The sequence below is a fragment of the Cydia pomonella genome, chromosome 15 (assembly GCF_033807575.1).
Source record: "Cydia pomonella isolate Wapato2018A chromosome 15, ilCydPomo1, whole genome shotgun sequence".
Taxonomy (NCBI): Eukaryota; Metazoa; Arthropoda; class Insecta; order Lepidoptera; family Tortricidae; genus Cydia; species Cydia pomonella.
In genome coordinates, this window is record NC_084717.1 from 18857663 (window position 1) to 18883268 (window position 25606).

At 36.6% G+C, this 25606-nt stretch overlaps 3 protein-coding genes across 3 annotated transcripts; all 3 read left to right on the plus strand.

Annotated features, from left to right (window-relative positions):
- Positions 1 to 1567: 1567 nt before the first annotated feature.
- Positions 1568 to 5555, plus strand: LOC133526029 (uncharacterized). Its single transcript, XM_061862503.1, has 4 exons — positions 1568 to 2204; positions 3275 to 3442; positions 4069 to 4264; positions 4565 to 5555. The coding sequence occupies exons 1-4, from the start codon at positions 2118 to 2120 to the stop codon at positions 4831 to 4833; spliced, it is 720 nt and encodes a 239-aa protein (XP_061718487.1). The 5' UTR covers positions 1568 to 2117; the 3' UTR covers positions 4834 to 5555.
- Positions 5556 to 8298: 2743 nt separating this feature from the next.
- Positions 8299 to 14772, plus strand: LOC133526030 (uncharacterized). The gene is made up of 4 exons (XM_061862504.1): positions 8299 to 9413; positions 11076 to 11216; positions 12714 to 12903; positions 14493 to 14772. Exons 1-4 carry the CDS (start codon positions 9261 to 9263, stop codon positions 14624 to 14626), a joined length of 618 nt encoding a protein of 205 aa, XP_061718488.1. The 5' UTR covers positions 8299 to 9260; the 3' UTR covers positions 14627 to 14772.
- A 2579-nt stretch (positions 14773 to 17351) lies between these two features.
- LOC133526031 (uncharacterized) lies at positions 17352 to 25296 on the plus strand. The gene is made up of 4 exons (XM_061862505.1): positions 17352 to 17683; positions 19916 to 20062; positions 21101 to 21278; positions 24984 to 25296. The coding sequence occupies exons 1-4, from the start codon at positions 17600 to 17602 to the stop codon at positions 25235 to 25237; spliced, it is 663 nt and encodes a 220-aa protein (XP_061718489.1). The 5' UTR covers positions 17352 to 17599; the 3' UTR covers positions 25238 to 25296.
- Positions 25297 to 25606: the final 310 nt, after the last annotated feature.

Below are 25606 nucleotides of genomic sequence, written 5' to 3' on the forward strand. Positions count from 1 at the left end.
TTGCCGACATATATTTGCATATTTTCGGGTGGTTATAACATTTATTGGTTAACCAACCAAACACAAAACCGCTTGGATCTGTCACTGAACGACCTGACTTTAACCTACATTATTTGATCATGTAATGTTTTCATCTACCCTCAACTGGCTTAAGGAGCCACTTAAGGATAAATTTTGTTTACTTATATTTAAATACCTAAAGATAGAAAGTATAGTTAGGTACAGCGTGCGAGATCACTTGACCCTGTAACCCTAGCCCACATGGCTCCTCTATACGTTGGCCCAGCGCTGTACCAGCGAGTTAGCCATGCGATGGTTATGGCTGCTCTATACGATGCCCCAGTGCTGGACCAGCGAGATGGCTATGCGATGGCTGGAAGCACGTACTATGAAATGGGCCACATGGCCCACGTGTAGATGTGAACGCACTATCGTTGGCTCACACCTTTGATGTGCGGACGAAAAACCGACACCGTGGCCATCCCGCCGCGCCATAAGCCATCCGACACCCCTACCCTCTCTATACGCTGGCCCATTTTAGTGGGCCAGTATGATGGCCCATCGTGTAGAAAAGCGAACAGGTGTAGGGTGATGTGCCTGCACGTCGTTATGCGGTGAGACCCTAGCCGTTGTATACAAGTTGTTTCTTTGTATATTTCGACCTTCCTAGTTACCTAGTTAGGTAGGTACAGTATAACATGTAATATGTAATCATACGTATAGTCCAAAATCTTTCAACTACGTGTAAGTATAGATAGATTGCTTTATATTGACTGTCCAGTTATTTATAGAAACTTATGATGAATTTTGTAGTAACAAAATAAACATCCCAAAGATGAACATATTATTGTTTTTTATTCGGAATTCGGTAGTTCCCGGATTCATAAGACGTAAAGCGTTCCTATCTTCTATCACTCTGCTTCTGAAAACCCAATTCAACAATTAATATTCATAGATTGGAAATCCCTTAATATATATAAGCAATTGCGTTGTAAACAACCGGAGGCCGGTTCTGTATTGACATGTTTTTAGCTTGTTTTAATACCATCTCGACTATGAGCACTTCAACGAAATGCAATTAGGCCAATTTTTATTTGATTGTATTTTTTTATGATAAAATTTTGGGAAGTATGGATATTCAGCGGTGGTTGCATTTTTATGCCTGTCACTATCGCACTTACAGATTTGTTAAAACGTGACAGGCATGCGATAAATGGATGGAATAAATACGAAATCCCCATTTGATACAAATAATTGTATGTATATTTTGATTGAGTAACGAAAATACTGTTCGTTTTTGTAGTAAAGAGGAAGATTTTGTTGGACAGAATAGAGAACTTTATGTATTTGTTGCTGGCCACACGTAAGAACAGGCAGATCGTAATGCTCGTGTGTAATGTTTTGTAGATAGTGACATTAAACCAATAGATAGGTAGGATAGGTTCGTTAGGTTGCTTCAGATGCCCGAAGCGAAAACTGCCCAGTCGACTTAGGAAAAGAGACAAAGATTTTCACGTTTCACGATATGCCTGATCCTACGATCGGCTGCCGACATGTCCACCGAATTATGATGAAAAAAAAAACTACAAGAAATAAAAATCGGCTTAATCGGAAATCGTGTCGTAAGGTATTTCAATTTCGCTCGCTTTTATTGGTGCGCGTGAGACGCCTGATGACACGACTCAAGGTACAATATATGTATACACCGTGGGCCAATTAAATCGGGCAGATTAGGGCAGATTTTTTTTTTTCCTATAACATTTTTTGCTCCTTATGACCTTAGGAATGCGTGGTTAAAATCTACCGTTAAAATTGCCGATGGTGTGTACTGTATTGATACAGAATGAGATTAACGTATCAAATTGTTTAAAAAAAAGAATCGGCCGCCAGTCAGAGTGGACAGTAGGTATTTATTTTGTCTCCGTTATCTTTCAACGGACAAAACAATAACAATTCTCTGCTACAATAACATCCACAACTTGATAAAATGAACAGATTCATGTAAATTTTACAAAGGACAGCTACGTATTCCGAACTTAATTTGGATAAAAAAAATAAGGACAATTAAAAAGTATAAAGTGTTAGATAAAATTTTAGTGAATTTTTTTTTTGTAAAAATGCACGGAGAAGCCCCAGAGTTCAAACGATGTTGTTTCTGCTTGCCGTTAAGAAGAGGTTTGATTGCTTGGGGATATACCAAGCTGGTAAGTGTCTGGAATAAGCGTTCATATTACTATAATTGTCCTTAAATGGTTTTAAGTGCTAACTACCGCCCTTTTTTATTTTTTAATTTTTTAACATAATGCAAGTTTATAGCTTCAGACCAATTCACTTACATGCTAAGAAAACATAAATTATCAAGGATGATAAAGGTACACGCTAACGAATCATAGATTAACATAACAAAAATATAAAAATCATGCGCATAAAAATGTCCAAACAAATTCAAATTGTCATTTTACTTACATTCTAAGAAAACAAGAAAAGCAATCTGAAATAAGGCCGATTAAATACATGTTACTTTATAGATGTAGGGAATATAGTTGCGGGTAAATTATTATCGTAGCCCGGTTTTTTGGTGGCAACAACATACCATTGTTAATTAAATATCGAAAAGTGTTATCGATATCGATAGCAAGAAATTTCTAAATCATAATAGCAAATATAACTCAACTTGCAGTAAACAAAGCGTGGTACCTAATATCTTCCGTCATAATTTTATTGACATCGACATAATATTAAGTTTCCACTAGTCCTCATATTAAAAAATATAAATAATAGAAATAGATAATAGAAAATGTCCTTTTGTTCAAAACTACGGGCAAACCGTTACTGGGGCCCTGCCGCGAATCCGAAATTCGCAAATTGCGGGGATCTTTCTCTTTTACTCTCACTAAGACGTAATTAGAGTGACAGAGAAAAATACCAAGACGATTGTCGAGGTCGTATCAAAACCAATGAAAATCCATAACAAATTGTTAAATTAGAATCGACCTCGGTGGTTGTTACTGTTAGTACCATCGTTATAGCTAGGGGTTAGTAAGTACATTAAAATCAAACCCAAACATAATATAAATAATAAATAATATTGACATAATACTTTCAACAATGAAATCACGATTCATAGTAAAATAAAAATAAATTGAAATAATGAATATAAAAATAATTAATCAATTAACATGTCAAATTCTAAATAAACTAGACTAGTTATTAAGCTTACTCTGAGATTTAGTATAATTGTGTAATAATCCCATATGTTTATTATTTATTTCAGATACTCAACATTTTGGCCATTATGTACGTTGGATTCATAACTTATATTTATGCGGTCAGGTCTTGGAGACCTTCTGAGGCCAGAACTATTGTGATTCTGGCATTTATGTATATCTGTTTACTTCTTGATATCGCCTTCGATATTATCTTTATTTTCGCTGGACACAAGGTATGTTTTTCGATAAAGCTTTTGAGTACATATTTAGATATATATTGCGTACGGGCGTATCAGTTTTTAACACACGTTTATTTAGCTTCGCCGTGTATATTTCTTTGTACAAATGTAAATTTCGCAGTCAAATTGTAAGAATCCGCCTTTTAAAAACGCCATAGTGTTTTTACAAACGTTATATAAATTGCAGAAGGCAAATTGTCAGTGCGCTCAATACGTCAAACGTGATGGTTGTCTAAGGGTGACCAAGGTTTGCTGTTTTATCATTTAATATTAACCTTTATACCATACCACCATCCTCAAGGCCACCAAAATCTCATGGTCACCCAAAATCGAATCAGAGTATCCACGTGGTCTTGTCTGTCCTTCCCCTAGAGAGCAGTTGTGACGGCGAGGAGGGAGAGTATTGCTGTGATCATGATTTGTCACAAGACGGCAGAAAAGTTGCTCTTCCGAAGCGCCGGAGCCACCCAGATCCAAAAGCCGCCCCCGCGCACGAATAAGTCCGATGGACACTCCAACGTTTTTCATTATTTTGCTGTGCAGCGTTTTTTTTTTTAATTAGTTGAAGGAGTTCATACTTCTCGTCATTTTACTGTTTCTCATTTAATATTCTATTACAGAGAAATGAGAAGTTGCTGAAAATATCCTACATTTATAACATAGTGTGGCTGGGCTTACTGACGCTAGGCAACTGCTTCCAAGTGTACCTGACCTTCAGTATCAGCTACAGAATGTGGTTTTACATTGACATACAGTACCGCAAATATATTATCTTGGATGTGCTCACCAGTTCAGGAATAGCTTTAAGTCTTATTTGTAAGTATAATTTTTATTTCGAATTCTTATTTTATTCGTTGACACAAAACTTTATTCATTTCTAAGGAAATTGATTCTAAATAATGGATCAATCAGCAAAAAATTACCCAGGATAAAATTAACAAAATATTTATAAATATGCACACTAAATATGAGGTATCAAAATATAATTGTTCTCATCAATAAATATAACAATAAACTAAAACTGTTACTTACCAAAATAAAAGGACCCAAATTAACTTATTAAATAAAAATATATAAATACCTAATTTTGTTAATTCTACAATTTTATTGTTTTAGCTGTACAAATATACCTAATATTGCTGATACGCAGTGAGATAATAAAACTACGCCAGCAGACCTTAGGCATGCAATACACAAACTACACAGCGTCAGGCGAACCGCAGTGCACACTTCATAACACATCTGACCATTACACGGATAAGAAACAAGCTGTGCAGGACTGTTGCACGGATAAGAAACAAGGTATGGAGGACTGTTGCACGGACAAGGAACAAGGAACAAACTGTTGCACGAAAGAGAAATGTAACAAAGGTTTTGTAGCTTGATAGCACAGACTAGGTATTAGATATGAACTATTATGTATTACGAGTTTATACTCGTTATTGTTAGCAATAAAACTTTAAAATTAACGGAAAAACGTTTTTATTTTATTTTACGGAGTGTGTAACTTTAGCGATTGATACTAGAATGGAACATGAAAGGCAGCAGGCCTTAGGAATGCAATACACAAACTACACAGCTTCAGACTAACCTTCTTCATAGCTTCATAACACAAGTGACCAATACACGGATAGGAAACAAGCTGTGCAGATTTGTTGTACGGATTAGAAGCAAGGTATGGAGGCCTATTGCACGGTACTGTTGCTCAAAAGAGAAATGTAATTTAAATATGAGTAACGCTATCGGTTAAACGGTAGGTCTTAGCCTCGTAAATATAAGGGTCAATTTATAACAGTCAGGTTTGACTTCATAGCGAGGTTTCTTTCATTGAGAGGCGCCTTAAGCGAATGCCAAAGCAATCATGTCGTTAAAAAACCACTATCGAGATAGTAATAAGGTTAAAATTACTGTAACAGCTCATTCAGAGATAACGAGTTTGGGTATAGCAGGACGATCGGTCGCCTGTGTTGCCTGACAATTAACAAAATTAGCTGTTACATGAATTCGAACCATAAAAACAGGACGGTAAAGTTTCTTATTAATTATTTCGTAAGTAATATTTTAATATGTCAATGTTCTGTGAATATACATTACATACCTACTTATTTGTATGTAATTACAGATATAATTATATGTATATATGTAGTTGTGCATATATAAACATATCTGTAAATAAAATGTAAATACTCGGCCTCAAGTTTTTGATATCTATTCTCCTTTCCTCTAATCTTACTTCGTAAGGCGTTGAAACTCTAGGTCCATGGGGTCCCAGCGCGCACAAGTTTTTTGGAGAAATCGCGAAACGTCTGGTTGACGTAACTGGTGACCGAAGAGCTGGCGGCTTCCTCGCACAACGTATCAGTATTGCGATACAACGAGGAAATGCCGCCAGCATCCTTGGTACAATGCCTCAAGGGCCTATTTTAGATATAAGCTAGTTATAGTAATCATCTGTATATATCCATTATGTATATTGTTATTGTCAATAAATACAATCTTACTTCTAACTAATATAAGACTTAAATTCGAAAGCTTGTTAAGAAGTATGGATTTTTATGTGTATATTTGTTACCTCTTCATGCTTAGCCAGATTTGAGTTGAGGACCGATTTGGATGAAATTTGCCATGTACACGATTTGGATAGGTACAGTCAAGGACCTAAAAATACAAAAGTGGTACTGTATCGTCCGATTCTCACGAAATTATATTAAGATTGTCAGTCTACTATATTTATCCGTAATTTTTTTATGTACGTTGTCGGAAATTTTATTAAATTAATAGGTAAAGATTTGATTATAGGTATAATATGTAATTTATTATGTATGTGATATATTTTTATTCGCAGTTATTATCAGTAATAACTCCTACACATGCAATGATTCTGTACCCGCTAAAATTACGGACAAATTAAAAACAAGGACAAACAATGTAACCCTAAATGGAAACTTGTACCTGGGACTTGGACATTGAAGTTTTATCGCGGTATTTCCGCACCGATACGACTTTCAAACCTTCAAGAAAAGAGCGTACTCCCATCTTAAATGCCGGCAGTGCACTTACAACCCCTCTGGTGTTGTGGGTGTCCATGGGTGACGGTAATCGCTTACTATCAGGCAATTTGCCTGCTCGTTGCCTCCTATATGATAAATAACAAGTAGTATGTACAGTCAAGGTATTAAATATCGACACGGACAAAGTGCCAAAAATATATATACACTACATTAATGCATAGGCAATAAGGTCGTGTATACATATTTTTGGCACTTTGTCCATGTCGATATTTATTACCATGACTGCATACTACTTGTTTTTTACCTTACCTTACATATAGATTTATCTTACTTATTCAAGTCGTTTTAAAATGAGAAAGCAATTTCAATTCTATGGTGGATAGGTTAGCATGATTCTTAACATTAAATTAGAAATATTAGAATAATATTTGCTACTTTCTGAATACGCCCCAATTCAGAGCCATAACGTACTTAACTGACAGGCCAATTCCAACAATATAATGTGATACTTATCTATTTTTTTATACCACGTCGGTGGCAAACAAGCATACAGCCCGCCTGATGGTAAGCAGTCTTCGTAGCCTATAGACGCCTGCAACTCCAGAGGTCTTACATGCGCGTTGCTGACCCTAACACTCTGCACCCTCGTTGAGCTCTGGCAACCTTACTCACCTGCAGGAACACAACACTATGAGTGGGGTCTAGTGCTATTTGGCTGCGGTATTCTGTAAGGTGGAGGTACTTCCCCAGTTGGGCTCTGCTCTAATTCTGGAATGAAATCCGCTGTGCTGTGCCCTACCACACAAAGCGAGATGACATTCACAATGCCTCACCTCTCTTTTGGACGTAGTTTAAGGACGTATCCGAGTCCAATCTAACATGCATTGACATCATTCCAATATGAGATGGTTCCAATCTCCTTTAGAGGACCTGCTGAATTGCGCATTATGTCAAGCTTCAACCAAAAACGTCACTTTTGGTGTCAGTGCCAAAAGTGACGTTTTTGTGAGTGACAGATCTGTATCATATTGGAATGACATTTAATAAAATCACAGTACACTGTCTTGTAGACTTGTACTGACCGTACAATTAATGTCATATTTAAGACCCTTTGTTCCACCCGCGGAGATAACCAGTTATGTGAGTGGAAGTCTTATTCCATTTTCTTAACCGAATTTAGCTACTAGTTGTCTAGGTATAAAATTATCTTCCGCGAAGAAAACTAGTTGTCTGAGTGGAATTGTAATTCCACGTTCGTAACCGAGTTGTCCAGGGGGAACGTACTTTCCGCGTAAAAAACTGGTTAACAACATGGACTAAGATGACCTTGAACATAACCGAGCACAAACCAAAACCTATACTTAGCTAAAGATACATGTGGCATAGTAGGATCATATCGATGCTATACCTCAACTACTCAACCTCGTATCTGCAGCAATGAATTGATAGAAATGTTTTCTCATACTCGGATTATGGGTATTTTTGCCATCAGATAATTAAATGCAGATACGAGGTTGAGTTAGTTGAGGTAGCTACCTAGATATGTTCCTACTATGCCACATGTATCTTTAGCTAAGTCTAAGTATAGGTTTTGGTTTGTTGTCGGTCGGCAAAGCTCAAACGGATTAGGCAGCGTTTTCGATTAAAGCTCCTAGCCGGCGGCGTGATTTTTTCCGACAACATCATTATATTTCAACCAATTTACACAAAATCTTAACAAATTATATACCTAAACCTTCCTCCAAGGATCACTCTATTGATAGATGAAAGTCGTATGAAAATCCGTTCAGTAGTATTTAGTTTTGGACTAATTTATAAGATGTACGTACGATGTGCGTACTGTGCGGTTTAAGAGGAATTTCCTCCCGCGAACGCTTCGGCTGTGGAATGAGCTTCCTGCCGAGGTTTTCCCGAGGGGCTACAGTATGGGGTTCTTCAAAAAAGGAGTGTACAGGTTTTTAAAGGGTCGGCAACGCGCATGTGATGCCTCTGGTGTTGCAGGCGTCCATAGGCTACGGTGACTGCTTACCATCAGGCGGGCCGTATGCTTGTTTGCCACCGTCGTGGTATAAAAAAAAAAAATGTAGTGATTGACTTTTCCCCTACACTTGCGGACGCTAGTTTGCGTGGCAGTCGTGCACATAGCGATTTTACAAGCTTTTTTTTTAATTTACTTTCACCTGACCGTTGTCTGTTTGTAATCAAATCTTGCAAGTTAAATTTGACCCACTTCCCGGTTTCCGATGAAGCTGAAAATTTGCATACATATGTAAGTCGGGTGACAATGCAATATTATGGTACCATCGAGCTGATCTGATGATGGAGACAGGAGGTGGCCATAGGAACTCTGTGATAAAACAACGTAACCTAATTGTGTTTGGGTTTTTTAGAATTTTCTCGATGAGTATTAGTTACTTGTGGAAAGAAAAGTACAGTCAACTATAAAAGCTTGTACCAAAAATGAAATTTTTGCCATAAACTTATTAAAAGAATGAATGAAATGAATAAGATTTAATAACTGAAACTCGAATTGGCCTGTGATACATTGTAATCTGGTTCCGGTGTGACAAATCAGCCGTTTTAGTCACATTTTATAGCAATAACATGATCATTTTATTATTGTATGTGTAGTTATGACATTGGCAACAAAAAATAATACCAGTGAGGTTAAATCTCTGCTTTAGTATTTTAAATCTATAAACACATATCGAATGGTTTAAACTATCCCCATTTCTAAACTTATTTTCAATTTTTTTTTTTCAAAAATCAAAATTGTTCAGATATTAGTATTAGGTGGAAATATGGATAGTCACGAAGAGGAAAGTAAAGTGACCAGAATAAGGAATCCTTTTGAAATAATGCTAAAAATGCGACGTGAAGCTCCGGGTTTTAAAAGATGCTGTTTTTGTATACCTTTGAGGAGAGGCCTGATCAGTTGGGGATATTTAAAACTGGTAAGTGATTATCAGAAACAATTTTTTTTTAATTAATTTAATCTCATCAAAAACATTTACAAGTAAAATGTTGTCAAAGTTATCAGATCTCTTGTAGAGCCAAGTTTCTAACTCTACAACCTAACTTCACAAACTCTACAGCTCTAGAACATAGTTAAATTATGTGGCTTGGCCGATTTCGTTACCACAAGATGTATTGTGTAACAAAAAATTTAGAATAAATTTAAATATTTTTCTTTGTGCCCAGCAGTGGGACGTATATAGGCTGAATTATTATTATTATATTATTAAATTTTTCACTTCAAGACAGTTATGTAGCCAGTGCAAGCCTTGGAAAAATTTACGGAATCTTTCTTGTAGGCAATTTTATATAGATTATTTGTGTTTCAGGACATTTTTCGCTATGGGGCTCCGTTTACGAGCTATTTACCAAAAAACTAAAAAAGGGACTTTTAAACCCCCCTCTACCCGTTACCGCCACCCCCATCCAGTAGCATGGTACCTTTACCTACAATATGTGCGCCTTTGTTCTTACTAATTGTATTTTTGTATAATAAAGAGTTTACTACTACTATACCATGGGTGTTTCATGGGTCATGGGTGTTTTCTATGTATTTATGTATTTATAAATATTTATATATTATATATATTGTTGTCTAAGTACCCTCAACACAAGCCTTATTGAGCTTACTGTGGGACTTAATCAATTTGTGTAATAATGTCCTATAATATTCATTTATTTATTTATTTATTTATACCAAAATTCGCTTATACACAAATTATTTCACCGATTTGGCTTGTTTTGTGTTTTCGTTCCACGTTCGTTTGGTGAGCTACAGGACCTTCTGCTTCGTAGTCAGGATGACTCCCGATGAGGCTAGGAGGAATAATAGACCGTTAAAAAACAACGGGTTGCACTCCGGGAGTGCCGGCAGAAGTGGAATCTTGAATATTTAACGTTGTGCATTTTTGATACTTTGGAATGGTTAGGGAATAATTTTGCACGAATTGCTTTAATTATCAGTATAAAAGTACTATCATTTATGTGGTAAAATACAATATTCATTTATTGCGCTATCGTACACAAACATGACAATTTATATTACATAAAAATTTAACTACTGGCTACAATGATATTGTAACAGTTTTTCGATCAGTACCCCTAGTGTAAATTTATTCGATGGCGTAACGTGATCAACGCGTTTACGTTAAGTCTCATTTTGGATGGCATTTAGAAACAGCGCGCCAAGCTGGACGTTTTGGAAACTCAAAATCCCATACAAAATGAGACTTAACGCAAACGCGTACGTCACGTTTTTCTATCGAATAAATTTACACCAGGGGTACTGACAATGCCGGATTTAGAGGTCTGGAGGCCTCGGGCAATAGAGAAGTGGAGGCCCCAAATTATTTTCCAAATAAAATGGTAAATTTTCCGAAGTCTCTATTGTGGGGGCCCCTCTTTTGTGGAGGCCCCGGGGCTGTAGCCCCGGTTGCCCTCCCCTAAATCCACGGGGGTACAGGTCACGTGTCCGTCTTACGAATTTTCAATCTGTCGAATATGTCGAATTTTTTCCCCATCACCAAAAGTGCACAGCGCCGCTAAAGAAGTTTTCACTTCAAAAATAATCATGTAGTAATACTTTTCTTGACGTGTTCCAGGCTCTCGACTTGGTGGCGATATCTTTAGTGATATACATATTAACCGCAATAAGTGTTTTGCACGTGATACTAATTATAGAAATTGTCGCTTTGGTTATTGACATGGTGTTCAACATATTGCTGATCGTGGGCGGCCATCTGGTAAGCATTTAAATCTGGAATTAATGAAATTCACAAATCTTGATTATACAATTAATTGGGCTATTATCGAATTTAAACTGTCGTGGGACATACTAACATTAACCTAATTCTACGGATTCCACTCACATGTCAATCGCGCGACATATGTTTCGGAGAGCCTAGGTCTCCTTTCTCAAGCACTAAAGGTCTTAGAACATTATTACAACTCAACAGACACTCGACTCAAAATTAAATATTGAAATTAAAGCCTTATCTTGTATGTCCTACAGTACAATGTTTAAAATTTAGGTAACTGTCGGGTGGTCTACTCGTCGTCCTCTCGTCGTACACTAAGCTGAACCAAAAGTGAGTTGAGTTGGTGTGGAATTGATATAGTGTGCGGAGACCTTAACAGTGCTTAATGCAGGGGCTGCCAAAAGCATAAAAAAAAACGTTGTTTCCGATAATTGCGGGTATAATATTAGTTGACATTGAAAATTGCCATACTTATGTAAGGCTATTGACAATGCATTAGTATGAGGATGACAAACCAAGTAAAATTAATTTGATAATGGAGACCAAAAAACTCTAAGATAAAAGAACGCAACCTGATTTTTAAAATCATTTAGTTAGTCGACTATTAAAAGAAAATTACCGTGGAAAAGAGACTGGTATGATGATGGTGACGATAAAATCTTGTACTTAATCACATTGATATTTTTACAAGCTTTCATTCAAATTGCAATATTTGCAAGTGACTTTTGTATGTCTGGGTCAAATCTTGCAAGCTAAATTAGACCCACTTCGATTGAGCTGAAACTTCAAACGTTGGGTTAGGTACAATCAGGGATGTCACGAATGTCGCATACTTCATATTCGCGAATGCGAATCTGAATGTCCAGTATGCGAATGTCCGAATGCGAATGCTAATACGAATCCTAATTAGAAAAAAATCTGTTAGTAGATAAAACATAGTTACCTTAGAACGGGATGTTATAAAGTGTTGAAAAATCTGCTGCTGCTGGTACTGCAGCAGTGCTGTCTACTGGTCAAATGCATTATAGGTAAAAAACTTAAGTAAGTCACCTGTTGTATGTAGTTGTGACGTGTTCGAATAGACATTTGTTTTGTTTGTGTGTGTCTTTTAAATTAAACATGTATTGTCTATTCGAACACGTCACAACTACATACAACAGGTGACTTATTTAAGTTTTTTACCTATACTTGAAAACAGTTTGCGCGCACTGCTCATAGGTGAGTCGATGAGACAGAACACGACCTGCGCACATTCACATTGGCCTCATTTGATGCGAATGCGAAAGTTTAAAATGATGCAAATATTCGTATATACGAATGCGAATGCGAATATTCGTGACATCCCTAGTTACAATTACAATGCAATATCGTGGTACAATCTAGCTAATCTGACGATGGACACAGGAGGTAGCCATAGGAACTCTGTGATAAAACAACACAACGGGATTGTATTTGGGTTACTTAATTAACTCTTTTTTTCAGAAAGCAGTGAAATTACTCAAAGCATCTTATATCTTCAGCCTGGTCTGGCTCGGGATGCTAGTTCTGGGCTTCTTTTGGCAAACATACGCCGAGATAAGACTGGCTTTGGTCTTAATGTCTTATGGTATGGAGTATGGAGATGTTGTAGTCATAGCACTACCCGGATTGAGCATTAGTTTCGTTCAAATTTGTAAGTATACATATCTTAAGCTTAAGGGGAATTGGTCGGGGCATGTTGGAAGTGATGGCAAGTGGACCAAAATATTATGGGATTATACAAATCATAAGCTTTAGTGTTATTGGGCGGGACATGTTGCCAGGCAAAGTGATGGCAGGTGGACCACAATGTTAACGGGTTGGTGGCCGCTTTTGGATAACTTGACTTGAGTGTTCTGTCGATACCCCCCGTGAGGGGGGTATGAGGGGCCGCTACCGCACAATGGCTGCGGCGGCTGTTGCGGTTCGCTTCCCCACCGACTGGTGGGGTGGTCTGGTGGCCGTCATTTTGGGGACGGTGTGGGCAGCTGTCTTTTGGATAAAAGAAACGTCTGGCGTCCATTGGCTCGTTGAGTGGAAGACTATCGTAAAATCTCAGGGCACTTCTAGATAAGACTAGCTCAGGGCTGGGATAATTAGCGTACTAGTAGAGGGGCTTATGTTATGATGATGGTTATGGTGGGTGGAAAGGCATACTTGGTTACGAATAACCTTGTTGACTGAACGAGTGCGAAGCGTGAGTTTCAGCTTGGACTAAAACTCCTCCTACAGGTCGCATTATTGTGAAATATTGTAAGCAAGTTCGATAATTGGCTACTTGACAGTTTTTTTTGTGAATAATTTCAATCGATCTTGATTTTCCTGAGGATAAGTGTCTTTATAGAACTCATGGTATTTAGAATAGAATAGAATTTGTTTTATTCATAAACACACAAACAGTAATAGACATACATAAAAGAGAACATAGTGAGAGTAAAGTGTCACGAAATGGCCTCATCTCAGCATGTTGCTGGCGACTTCCAGTGCTGATCTTCCTATGATATTTAAGCAACAGAAAGGTCAGAAATGAGAGTTAATGTCTGACGCTCGCATTCGACGATTGCAACGCCTCTAATAAAATAATATTTTAATGTAATGTCACATTACATTAGTATGTCCTAAATGTATGGAAGATCAAGAAAATTGCTACTTTGACTCTTAAATATTGCGTTTATGTGTATAGTTGTTATACTATTTAGTTTTCAATAAAATGTAAGGAATTGAATGGTATCAATTTCTTATTTCTTTTTAAAATAAAATTATTGAGACTGTAGCCTTGTATTTTTGAAAAATCTCAATATTGTTTTTATTTCACTCATTTTCTATCTATTTAGCTAAATTTTGTTATAATATTCAACATGTGTCAAGTACCCGGGATGCCTAAAGACTTTTTTTTTTTTTTTTTTATAATGATAAGCAGGCGTTTGACCACGATCTCACCTGATGGTAAGTGATGATGCGGTCTACGGTGGAGCACGCTTACCTATGAGATACCTATTTACCCTAGCCTTAAAGAGACCCAGATTGAACTCATGCGGAAACACAGACTCGGGCAGGGCATTCCACTCCTTGGCAGTTCGCATAAGAAATGTGTTGATGTTATGTGACATCAATAACTACGATACATAGAGGACAGGTCTAAGAGTTCTCGGCGGCATAGAACTTATGGCGTCAGATTTGCTGAAGACCAGTTCGAGTCCAGCCCTACACCACTTAGCCTTACTAGCTTTATATCTTTTTCAGGTCTGCAAATATACCTCATACTGTTAATACGCAGCGAGGTCATCAAGCTTCAGGACCAAAGTCTGGAGATGCAGTTCTCTAACCCTGCCTCTGCTGAAGCTGAGTGCACAATGCACATTACTGACACTAAATAACTCAATCTTCAACCCTTCCACTGCTGAGCTGTTCCGATGCATAATATCTTGATTGACACATAATAGAGTATAGTTGAAGGAGAGTATGAGGAAATCTAATTGTTTTATAATATATGCAGTGACAATAAAGGCATTTGAAATGAGAACAGAGCTGTATTTAATGTTTTATCCTAATTTAATGTACATAAGTATACTAAATTTAAAGTATAGGTACAAGTAAATGAGCTAATTTTTATTTTATGCAATAGTTCCCTATTCTGTTAAATATTATGTACTTATTCATATCAATTTTACCGTATTTTTATACTACGTCAGTGACAAGCAAGCATACGGCCCGCTTGATGGTAACCAGTCTCCGTAGCCTATGGACGCATGCAACTACAGAGGTGTTACATGCGCGTTGCCGACCCTAACACATCGCATTATTTTTGAGCCTTAAAAATCTTTCTATGAGTTTATACGAAAACGTAAGGAGTTTTCGTAACTTAACCGCAATTTTTTTTTATCCATACTATTGTGTTAATTCCGCTCAGAATTAGGAGCTCTTCAAACTTACAAAATTTCATCAAAATTGACAAAAAAATTGTTGTTGCCACCGTGAGTTTGCCCGACATGGAACTATTGAGAGTACAATACATATTATAACACTAAAAAAAACAATTAGGAATAATTATAATTGCATTAACGTCTAATGCTTTAAACAGTTCCATATAGGCTCATATAGAACAAAACAATAAATTTTTGTGTTCCGAAAAGACAGTAAATTTTACTGTTTTGAGGTAAAACTACCCAACTATAGTCCAATACTGCAACTATGGTCCACAAGTTCAAAAGGAAATTAAGTATCTATACTTACCAATGTTCCTTGTGGTTTACTCCTAGTTTTACCTTTCATTTATAAACATACTTTGCCTTAGAACTACAAAAATAGGTGTCCTGTCGTTTGGCCAAAAGATGTTTAGCAAATTGACACTTGGCAACCAACTACTGGCAAAATTATATTTTAGCAAATCATTTTTTTACAACAATATTTTTGACAAATTATTCTTATTACCAAATAATTAACTAATAAAATTTCATTTCATAACAGATCTTTTTGACAAATGATTATTTAACAACAAAGTTAACAAATAAATCTATCATTGGTCAAAAAATGTTTGCTATAATGTATTATTTGACATGTGTTTCTGTACTAATAAACTGTAAGCGAGCCAGACCTGTCGGGGCAATCCGACTCGGATAGGTTAGGTTAGAAGCCTAAGGCGGGAGCTTTGCTCCCGCCTTAGGCTTCGAGGTTATTTTTTTTTTAACAACGCGAAAAATGTAAGCAACGATTGCTTGCTTGTCTTGCAACTAAGTAACTTACCTCAAAATAATCTGGCCCAAATGAAAATTGCAACCATGCAGAATTATTCCCTCAAAGTTTGGTGAATGTATAAATTTGCTAGGTGACATGAAAAATATAAAATTGATACTTTGTATTTTGACATATTGTAATAATGTATTATTTACTAAATGATTATTTGTCAAGTGACTTTTTGTAAAATGATACATTTGCGGGATAACATATTTGCCAAATAATACTTTGGTGAAACGTTTTTTGTAAAATGAAAATTTGCCAACATTGTTTTGGTTAAACATTAGTGAACCACAAAAATATAGTAAAGTACACACCTGAACGAGAAAAATTGAGTTTATTTGTGGACCATAGTTGGGAGCTTTGGAGTATTAAAATGTAGTGACTGTTCGTTTATTGTTATCGTTTTTTCAACACTAAGAAATCTTAAGATAATGTTACTGCTTTTCAATTTTTTTTTTGTATTGTATAACGCAGATAATTTTAATGATAATCACTTTAATTTGTGCTTGTTAGATCTTTTTTTTTTTTCAGTGTAATTATATAGCCGCGCCGTAAGTTAAACGTCTTAGTACTCGACGAGAAGTCATTCTGGTAGCTTATAAATCCCATTTTATTCACGACGCAATCAGGAAAGGATAGACATAGAAGAGACATGAGTATAAATAAATTGCTAATTAAGCCTAGGACATCTGTAATAGGTCACAACACGTCAGTATAATCTGGAGTATTATCGCAGTTGAAAGGTCACATCTTTACATTCTAGTTCAAAAGCAAGTGTACATTCTGAGACTTATGTCTGTGGAATAAGATACTAAATTGCACATATTTTTAAGACGGTGATCAAATTGCATGTGATTTTAGATAACTGCTGGTTTCGTAGGAGCAACAAATTGAGTCGATCGTTCAAATGCCGCAATGTATTGCAAATCGCATTTCGATTAGATCGATAATCAGCATAGAGAAATAAGTAAGCATAATAGAGTGCTCACTTCATATATCAGTTTTCTTACCAAAATGCTTATTATTTTCGTAGTCGACATCTATCGTCAAGTAGCTGATATGTCACTATTGCTACTTGACACTAGATGTCACGAGTGTCGCGACTGACGAAAAGTCTATTGTTTAAGAATTTACAAATAATATTACAAGCAGAAGGACTTCTGGAAATTGTTGAACATTAGACTTTTCGTTCGTCGCGACATCTATTGTCAAGTAGCATAACTGATAAATCCGCTACTTGACGCTAAATGTCGAATACGAAAATAATAAGCATTTTGGTAAGAAAACTGAGGGCCTACCGCGAACCACGTTCGACGTGTTGCCTCTCTGTCGCACTTGTAAATTCGTACGTAAGTTTGACAGGGAGGCAACCCGTCGAACGTGGTTCGCGGTAGGCCCGCTGATGTATGGAGTGAGCACTCTATGCTTACTTATTTCTGTATGTTATCAGTGACGTTTTTAGAGGACATTATACTTGATCATACTTACATATTAATTATAGGGAAGTAAACAAATTGCCTACAGTATTCTATCACCGTCACAGCGTAAACAACTTCGGATATAAATAATAGTTCAAATATTTTATAATAATTGTGGGATTATTTATATTTGAGATGTGTAATCTACCTGTGTTGACTAAATGTTGTTGTTGTATACCGTTAAGAAAGGGATTGATTGCTTGGGGATATTTAAGAATGGTAAGAATACATTTTGTTTGAGAATCCGTAAGATCGGTTCTCCATACAAACGTTACGTTCTCATTCTAAAACGACTAGCTAGATTGCTCTGAAACTTTGTACTTACAATAGGATAAGGTATAACTGCGACTGTAATTAATTTATGTTGCTTCAGATGCCATAGACAAAAAAATGCAGCGATTTTTTTTCTTACAAGTTTGTTTTGGTTTTATTTGTTTGTTTTATAAGCTATTTAAACTAATTACAGACATAAATATACCTCATGTTATTGGATGAGCAAAGTTTCATTACAATACAACACGTAGTTTTAAAATGAGAATGATACTCCCCGTTTGTATGGGAAGGTGAAATTCGGTCAAGCATGACGACCGGCCTGGACTAATGGGTGACCTAGTTACCCCGCCTATGAAGCCGTTGGTCCTGGGTTTGAATCCGAGTAAGGGCATTTATTTGTGTGATGAACACAGATAATTTTTCCTGTGTCATGGATGTTTTCTATGGATTTAATTATTTGTATATTATATATAAGTATATGTCTCACAACACAAGCCTTCTTGAGCTTACCGTGGGACTTAGTCAATTTGTGTAAGAATGTCCCTATAATATATATTTTTTTATATTCTACGTATTGACTTCCGCTCCGCGCACGCCTCCATATCCGACACGTAAAATGTTTAAAATAAAATAGAGTCTAACCTCAAATTATTTACAGCGGGATTTTGCACTTTAACAGTAAAGCTTTCTTTAGAACCTTTAAAATATTGTTTTAATTGATCTCCCGATATTTCGACGCAGTTAAATGCATCTTGTTCACCCGTGCATGTTACCCGTGAACAAGATGCATGTTACTGCGTCGAAATATCGAGAGCTCAATAAAAACAATATAAAATAATATATTGTCTTCTTTATAACGTACTCTTTCATCCCACCACTCCCTAAAAGAACGATTTAGCTATTTAAATTCCACTAGATCCTCACAAAATTTGCTTCTTTCTGTCTCTCCTTCCTCCTCTAAATTTTATAATTGCTCATTCACTTTTTGGGCTGTTCGGTTATGGAACTCTCTTCCTGTAGAACTAAGACGCGCTCAATCCCTTGCTATTTTCAAATCCCATCTGAAAGACTATATATCTGTCTCTTCTGTCCGCGTTACTGGTTATCACTTTCGGCAAGAATTATATAATATTGTATATATGTAGGTATATAATTATGTAAGTAGTATGTATGTATATGCATTGTCTTACTGTTGTAGACTTAAATTTTAAAGGTATTGTCTCTACTGCTATTTAGTTTTAATTTAGTTTTTTGCACCTCCTGATTAGTTAAATTAAACGTCTCAATTCACCACTACCTAAAGGTTGTCTGGAAGAGATCGCTCTGTAGCGATAAGGCCGCCTGTTGTTTACCTCTATCTTCATGTATTATATGTGTTTCCATGTACATTTTTTCTGAGGTTGTGCAATAAAAAGGATTTGTATTGTATAAAAGGTAATCACGGTTTATATCCCGGTCGATTTAAGTGTAGTGATATACCGTTGTATAAAACTGGCATTAGACCTACTTTATACATGGAATTCATTCATAACGCGGGTATGCATCCAATATAAGAGATGAGTGAGATTAGGATTCTCCTAAAATGTCTCTGGGCTATAACCGCGAATACCGAAGTTTGCAAATTGCGGTCATCGTTCTCTGTCACTCTAATTACCCTTTAGTCGGTATACAAGAGAAAGTTCGTATTTTTGGTGATCCCGATCTCACAGTCGGTTTGGAACCTCTCAGTCTTCGGAGAAACGTTGGCTCCCTGTGCCTGATCTACCGTCTGTACAATGAGGAACGTTCTGATGAACTTTTTGAATTGGTGCCACCGTCGCGTTTTTATCACCGCACCTCCCGCCAAAGAAACAAAGTTCATCCTCAGTTCCTCAGTTTCTCGACACGAGGCAAACCAAGAACGAGCGGGCATCTCGCTCGTTTTTGGCCAGAACGTGCAAGTTGTGGAATGAGCTTCCTTCTGAGGTGTTTCCTTTGCGCTATGACATGGGGTTCTTAAGACTGGCAACGCATAAGTGGCTCCTCCATTGTTGTGTCCATGGGCGGCGGTGACTACTTCCCATCAGGCGGCGTCTGCTCGTTTACTGCTTATTACATAAAAAAGATGAACTTCGGTGTTCGCGGTAGGCCCTCTGTCCTAGTGCGCAGTCAATATTTAAACTTTGTTTCTATTTTTAGATTCTAACAGCTGCATATTTATTGATAATCGTCCATGAAGTCGGCACACAGTTCAGTGCGAAAGGCCTCGCAATACTACTCGCCCTGCTCAGCTTCCTCGTGGCCAACATGGTTTTTACCATCACATTCGTTATTGGACTGCATAAGGTATGATTTTTTATTATTTATAGACATACCATAGATATTTTGCTAATATTATTGCGCATCGGAATATTAAAAGTTAGGTAAAAAAAAAAAAAAATTTTGCGCCTTTGGCAGAGTCTGATGAATTGGTTTGGCCAGATAGCTCATTATTTCTTAGGACACTTTCTGAGGACGCCACTTTCGATGTAGGTAACTATCTTTGTACGTTGGTCAATATTGAATTCGATCTTGTACAGTCAGGCATACAAATAGCTATTTCGTAACGAAATAATTTATTTGTAAATGAGAAATTAAGGAAATAATCACTTTTTCAAGTATTAGGAAGAGTCGAGAGTGAGAGACGAGATTCGAACCCGCGACATTGGGGTAGCATAGAATAATTCCATCTATTAGGATATTCTATCAATGAATGAATGAATGATCGTTTATTTGCGTTAAACAAGCGTAATATATGCGCTATCCTGTATAGTTCGTGTCATCCACGTTGACGCGCAGATTTGTCAAATATAACCTTTAATAATATGACAATAAGTATCAAACCCCACGTCTTCGTGAATGACATAATCTATAGGTACCAAATTTAAAATACATTTATTTATTTAAACTTTATTGCACAATATAACAAACAAAGTACAAATGGCGAACTCAATTCATAAAGGCATTCTCTACCAGTGAACCATCAGGCTAAACAGAAACAGTCGTAAGTGCAGGCAATAAAAAAAAAAAACAAGCAATATAGGGATAAATAATATATACTAACGCTAATAAACTAACATAAATATTATAGGACATTATTACACAAATTGACTAAGTCCCACAGTAAGCTCAATAAGACTTGTGTTGAGGGTACTTAGACAACGATATATATAATATATAAATACTTAAATACATAGAAAACACCCATGACTCAGGAACAAATATCCATGCTCATCACACAAATACATGCCCTTACCAGGATTTGAACCCGGGACCATCAGCTTCGTAGGCAGGGTCACTACCCACTAGGCCAAACTGGTCGTCAATATTTGTTTGTTTCAACAGAAAAACTACAAATTGCTGCGGCTGTACTACTCCTTCAGTATATTCGCTCTGATCGTCGTGATCATGGGCTACTTTATATTCATTACTCTGCAAGTGGCGCTGACCTTGCAGGACGAAGAGAAATACATCCTCGGCTTCCCGTTGATAGCTGTCAATATATCTACAGTCACCAGCATATGTAAGTTAAATATATAACGAAGAGAAATACATCCTCGGCTTCCCGTTGATAGCTGTCAATATATCTACAGTCACCAGCATATGTAAGTTAAATATATAACGAAGAGAAATACATCCTCGGCTTCCCGTTGATAGCTGTCAATATATCTACAGTCACCAGCATATGTAAGTTAAATATATAACGAAGAGAAATACATCCTCGGCTTCCCGTTGATAGCTGTCAATATATCTACATTCACCAGCATATGTAAGTTAAATATATAACGAAGAGAAATACATCCTCGGCTTCCCGTTGATAGCTGTCAATATATCTACAGTCACCAGCATATGTAAGTTAAATATATAACGAAGAAAAATACATTCTAGGCTTCCCGTTGATATCTACCAATATATCTACAGTGACCAGTATATATAAGTTAAACTACTCCGTATATTCGCTCTGTTCGTCGTGATCATGGGCTACTTTATATATTCATTACTCTGCAAGTGGCACTGAACTTGCAGGACGAAGAGAAATACAATTTTTGCTCCCTATTGATAGATGTCAATATATCTGACTGAAGCGCTGGTGGCCTAGCGGTAAGAGCGCGAGACTTGGAATCCGGAGGTCGCGGGTTCAAACCCCAGCTCGCACTAATGAGTTTTTCGAAACGTATGTACGAAATATCATTTGATATTTACCAGTCGCTTTTCGGTGAAGGAAAACATCGTGAGGAAACCGGACTAATCCCAACAAGGTCTAGTTTACCCTCTGGGTTGGACGGTCAGATGGCAGTCGCTTTCGTAAAACCTAGTGCCTACGCCAAATCTTGGGGTTAGTTGTCTGGCGGACCCCAGGCTCCCATGAGCCGTGGCAAAAGGCCGGGACAACGCGAGGAAGAAGAGGAGGAGCTGTCAATATACCTACAGTGACCAGTATACTGTGGCCCTAGTGAAAAAGGGTACAAGTCTCTGGCAGCGCAGGTGTAAAGGGGTGTAAGTTCCACGTAACACTTATGCCCTTATACACCTAAACTGCCAGAGACTTGTACCCTTTTTCACTAGGGCCACAGTATGTAAGTTAAACTACTCTTTAGTATATTCGCTCTAGTCGTCCTGATCATGGGCTACTTTATATTAATTGAAGAAGAGAAGTACATCCACAGCTTCCCGTTGATAGCTGTCAACATATCTACAGTTATTATATATATATGTCAGTTAAACTATTTATGATATAAACTTTTATCGATGACTGTACTTTTCTTTCTACATACAACTGATATTCATCGAGAAAATTCTAACCTGTCCAAATAAAACTAGATTACGTTGTTTTTCTAGAATTCAATCCGAAAATGGGCAGTGGGTCTAATTTATCTCGCAAAATTAAATCCGAACAAACATAATTATTACAAACATTGCAAGTTAACACCTTAACAGTCCCCATACTATATACTCTGTATCTTTAGGTATTTAAATAAAAGTAAACAAACAATTTGTAAATTTTCGGATATTTCTAACATTTATACTATTAGAAGTATTAGAATAAATTAAATTATTTTTAGAAAATATTTTAATTTGTTTTTATTTCAAGTAGAAACACTACTATATAAATTATAAACTGAAATAAATGTCATATACTAAGAAAAAGTGACCAAGGCCTCCAGTGCCCCAGGCTGGAATCGAACCAGCGTCCTCTGCTATCGCTAATTATCAGGCACCTGCCGCGATTCATATAGTAGTGTTTCTACTTGAAATAAAAACAAATTAAAATATTTTCTGAAAATAATTTAATTTGTTCTAATACTTCTAATAGTATTGATTGGCAGCGCCATCTCTCTCGCTAGCTCGGTATCACCTGAGTTGATCCAGTTAGAAGGTATGAACCATACTGTTCTACCTTAGAGATGGCTAGGAGGCGCCGTAAGCCTTCAGTAAGAAATACATATACTTGGAAAAATTCGACCAATGCTGCGGTGACCCCGGTGGCCGAGTGGTTCAGGCACCTGCCGCGATAGCAGAGGACGCTGGTTCGATTCTAGCCTGGGGCACTGGAGGCCTTGGTCACTTTTTCTTAATATATGACATTTATTTCAGTTTATTTCTAACATTTATTGGCTAACCAACCAAATACAAAACCGCCTGGATCTGTGACTGAACGACCTGACTTTAACCTACATTATTTGATCATGTAATATTTTCATCTATCCTCAACATGCTTTAGGAGCCTTTTGAGGGTAGATTTTGTTTACTATTTTTACATACAGAGTTGTAGATGTATGCATTTCCTCGCACGTCCAAGCAAATTACTTCAATCACGCGTTAATATTCCACATATGGGTCACTTAGAAAAAAACAAGCACGCACTCGAATTAGAACAATTACTTTTTGTATGCTGTTGTCTAACTAGTCAAAAACCCATGCACGTAATAGTTAAGACCCTTTTATTTGTCAGGATGTCGCCGTCGACGGATACGTCTGGGAGGACATCATCATCAGTCAAAAATATTATTATATAAGAATTATCCCTATATTAATATGTAGTATGAAGTTATACTAATCTAAATACGTACCTGGAGGCCTACCGCGAACCACGTTCGACGTGTTGCCTCTCTGTCGCACTTGTAAATTCGTACGTAAGCGTGATAGGGAGGTAACACGTCGAACGTAGTTCGCGGTAGGCCCTCTGGGCCCTATTTAATAAACATTACAATCCAACAATTTTGTAAAAAAGTGACAAATTTGTTAAATTTTACTTACAAGTGCTGTTTAATAAACCCTACAAATAAGTAAAAAAATACAAATTAATAACTTACAATTTTCACATTTATAAACGCTGTTTAATAAACGTTTACATACGTTAAAAATGCCTGTAGCTTTTGATGACAATATTGTGTTTACGAAATTGTAACGGTAAGATTGGTAAGGTACAATTTACATAAAATGTAAGTTTTTGCCACAAGTATTTAATAAACGAGGGTAGACTTCTTGCTTTTTAATTTATAATTTTATTAGGTATCTCACGCAATACATTTCTCATTGAATTGGTTTATCTATTTGTCATGAGGTAAGCTGCATTACGCTTTGTGTTGTGTTCTTGTCCAATTTTTGTTAACAAATATTCGACGGTAGTCTTACATACTCGAAATTTTTCGTTAAACGTGAATCTGTCACATTAAAAGCAAAATGTAATCCTTTTACGAAAAACTCTTCGTCTTCGTTCAATTACATATTCATTATCACTATCGTCACTATTGCTGTCACTACTCGTTGTTAGAACCATTTTTTATTCTTAATTAGATTGTCCGGCACACCTCATCAAGTTTTTACACATCATGAGAGCGCCTGTCAGAATTATACTACAATTTACAAAATATGTAAACTTGTAATTACTATTATGTGTTCAATAAAGTAGTTTTCCATACAAAATTGTTAAATTGTACCTGTGAAGTGAAAATGTTTATTGAACCAAATTATGTAAAATTGTAGATACAATTGTACAATTATGTAAGTTTTCCACCATGACAAATTTGTAAGTCACATTTTTTATTAAACAGGAACTTGTAGACTTGTAACCTGTCACCTACAATTTACAATTTACAATTTGTAATATTTATTAAACGGGGCCCAGGTCGTATCTTTGTGACCCATACGTGGGGCCCTAGACTGTGAACGTGTTAAATAAAAGCTTGTATTATTTTCTTTTTTCTCAAACCTGTTTTTTTTTCAGTTCTCGACCTATACTTCCTCATACTCATCAAAATTGAGATTCTAAAGCAAAGAAACGAAACTGCCTATTACGTGAACGGTGCACGTAGAGAAACTAGCTTCGTCCTTGACGTTTCTATGGCAAAAGAACAGGACAGAAGATATACCAGTTACTCTGACTCAGATTCTGAAGAAGATGCGATGGAGAAGAAACGAATGTTTCCCGTTCATGAATTGGAGATATTGAAGAAGGATTTAGAAAATAAAAGAATATAACCGTCCATTTTTTTGTTACCATGAGAAGTGTTGAAAATAAAAAGGGTTAATACGTTAAACGTATGCTTTTTTAGGGTTCCGTAGTCAACTAGGAACCCTTATAGTTTCGCCATGTCCGTCTGTCTGTCTGTCTGTCTGTCTGTCCGAGGCTTTGCTCCGTGGTCGTTAGTGCTAGAAAGCTGAAATTTGGCATGGATATATAAATCAATAAAGCCGACAAAGTCGTACAATAAAATCTAATTTAATTTTAGGGTACCTCCCCTACACGTAAGGTGGGGGTGAAATTTTTTTTTCGCTTCAACCCTAGAGTGTGGGGTATCGTTGGAAAAGTCTTTCAAAACTAATAGGGGTTTTTACAGAAACATTTTT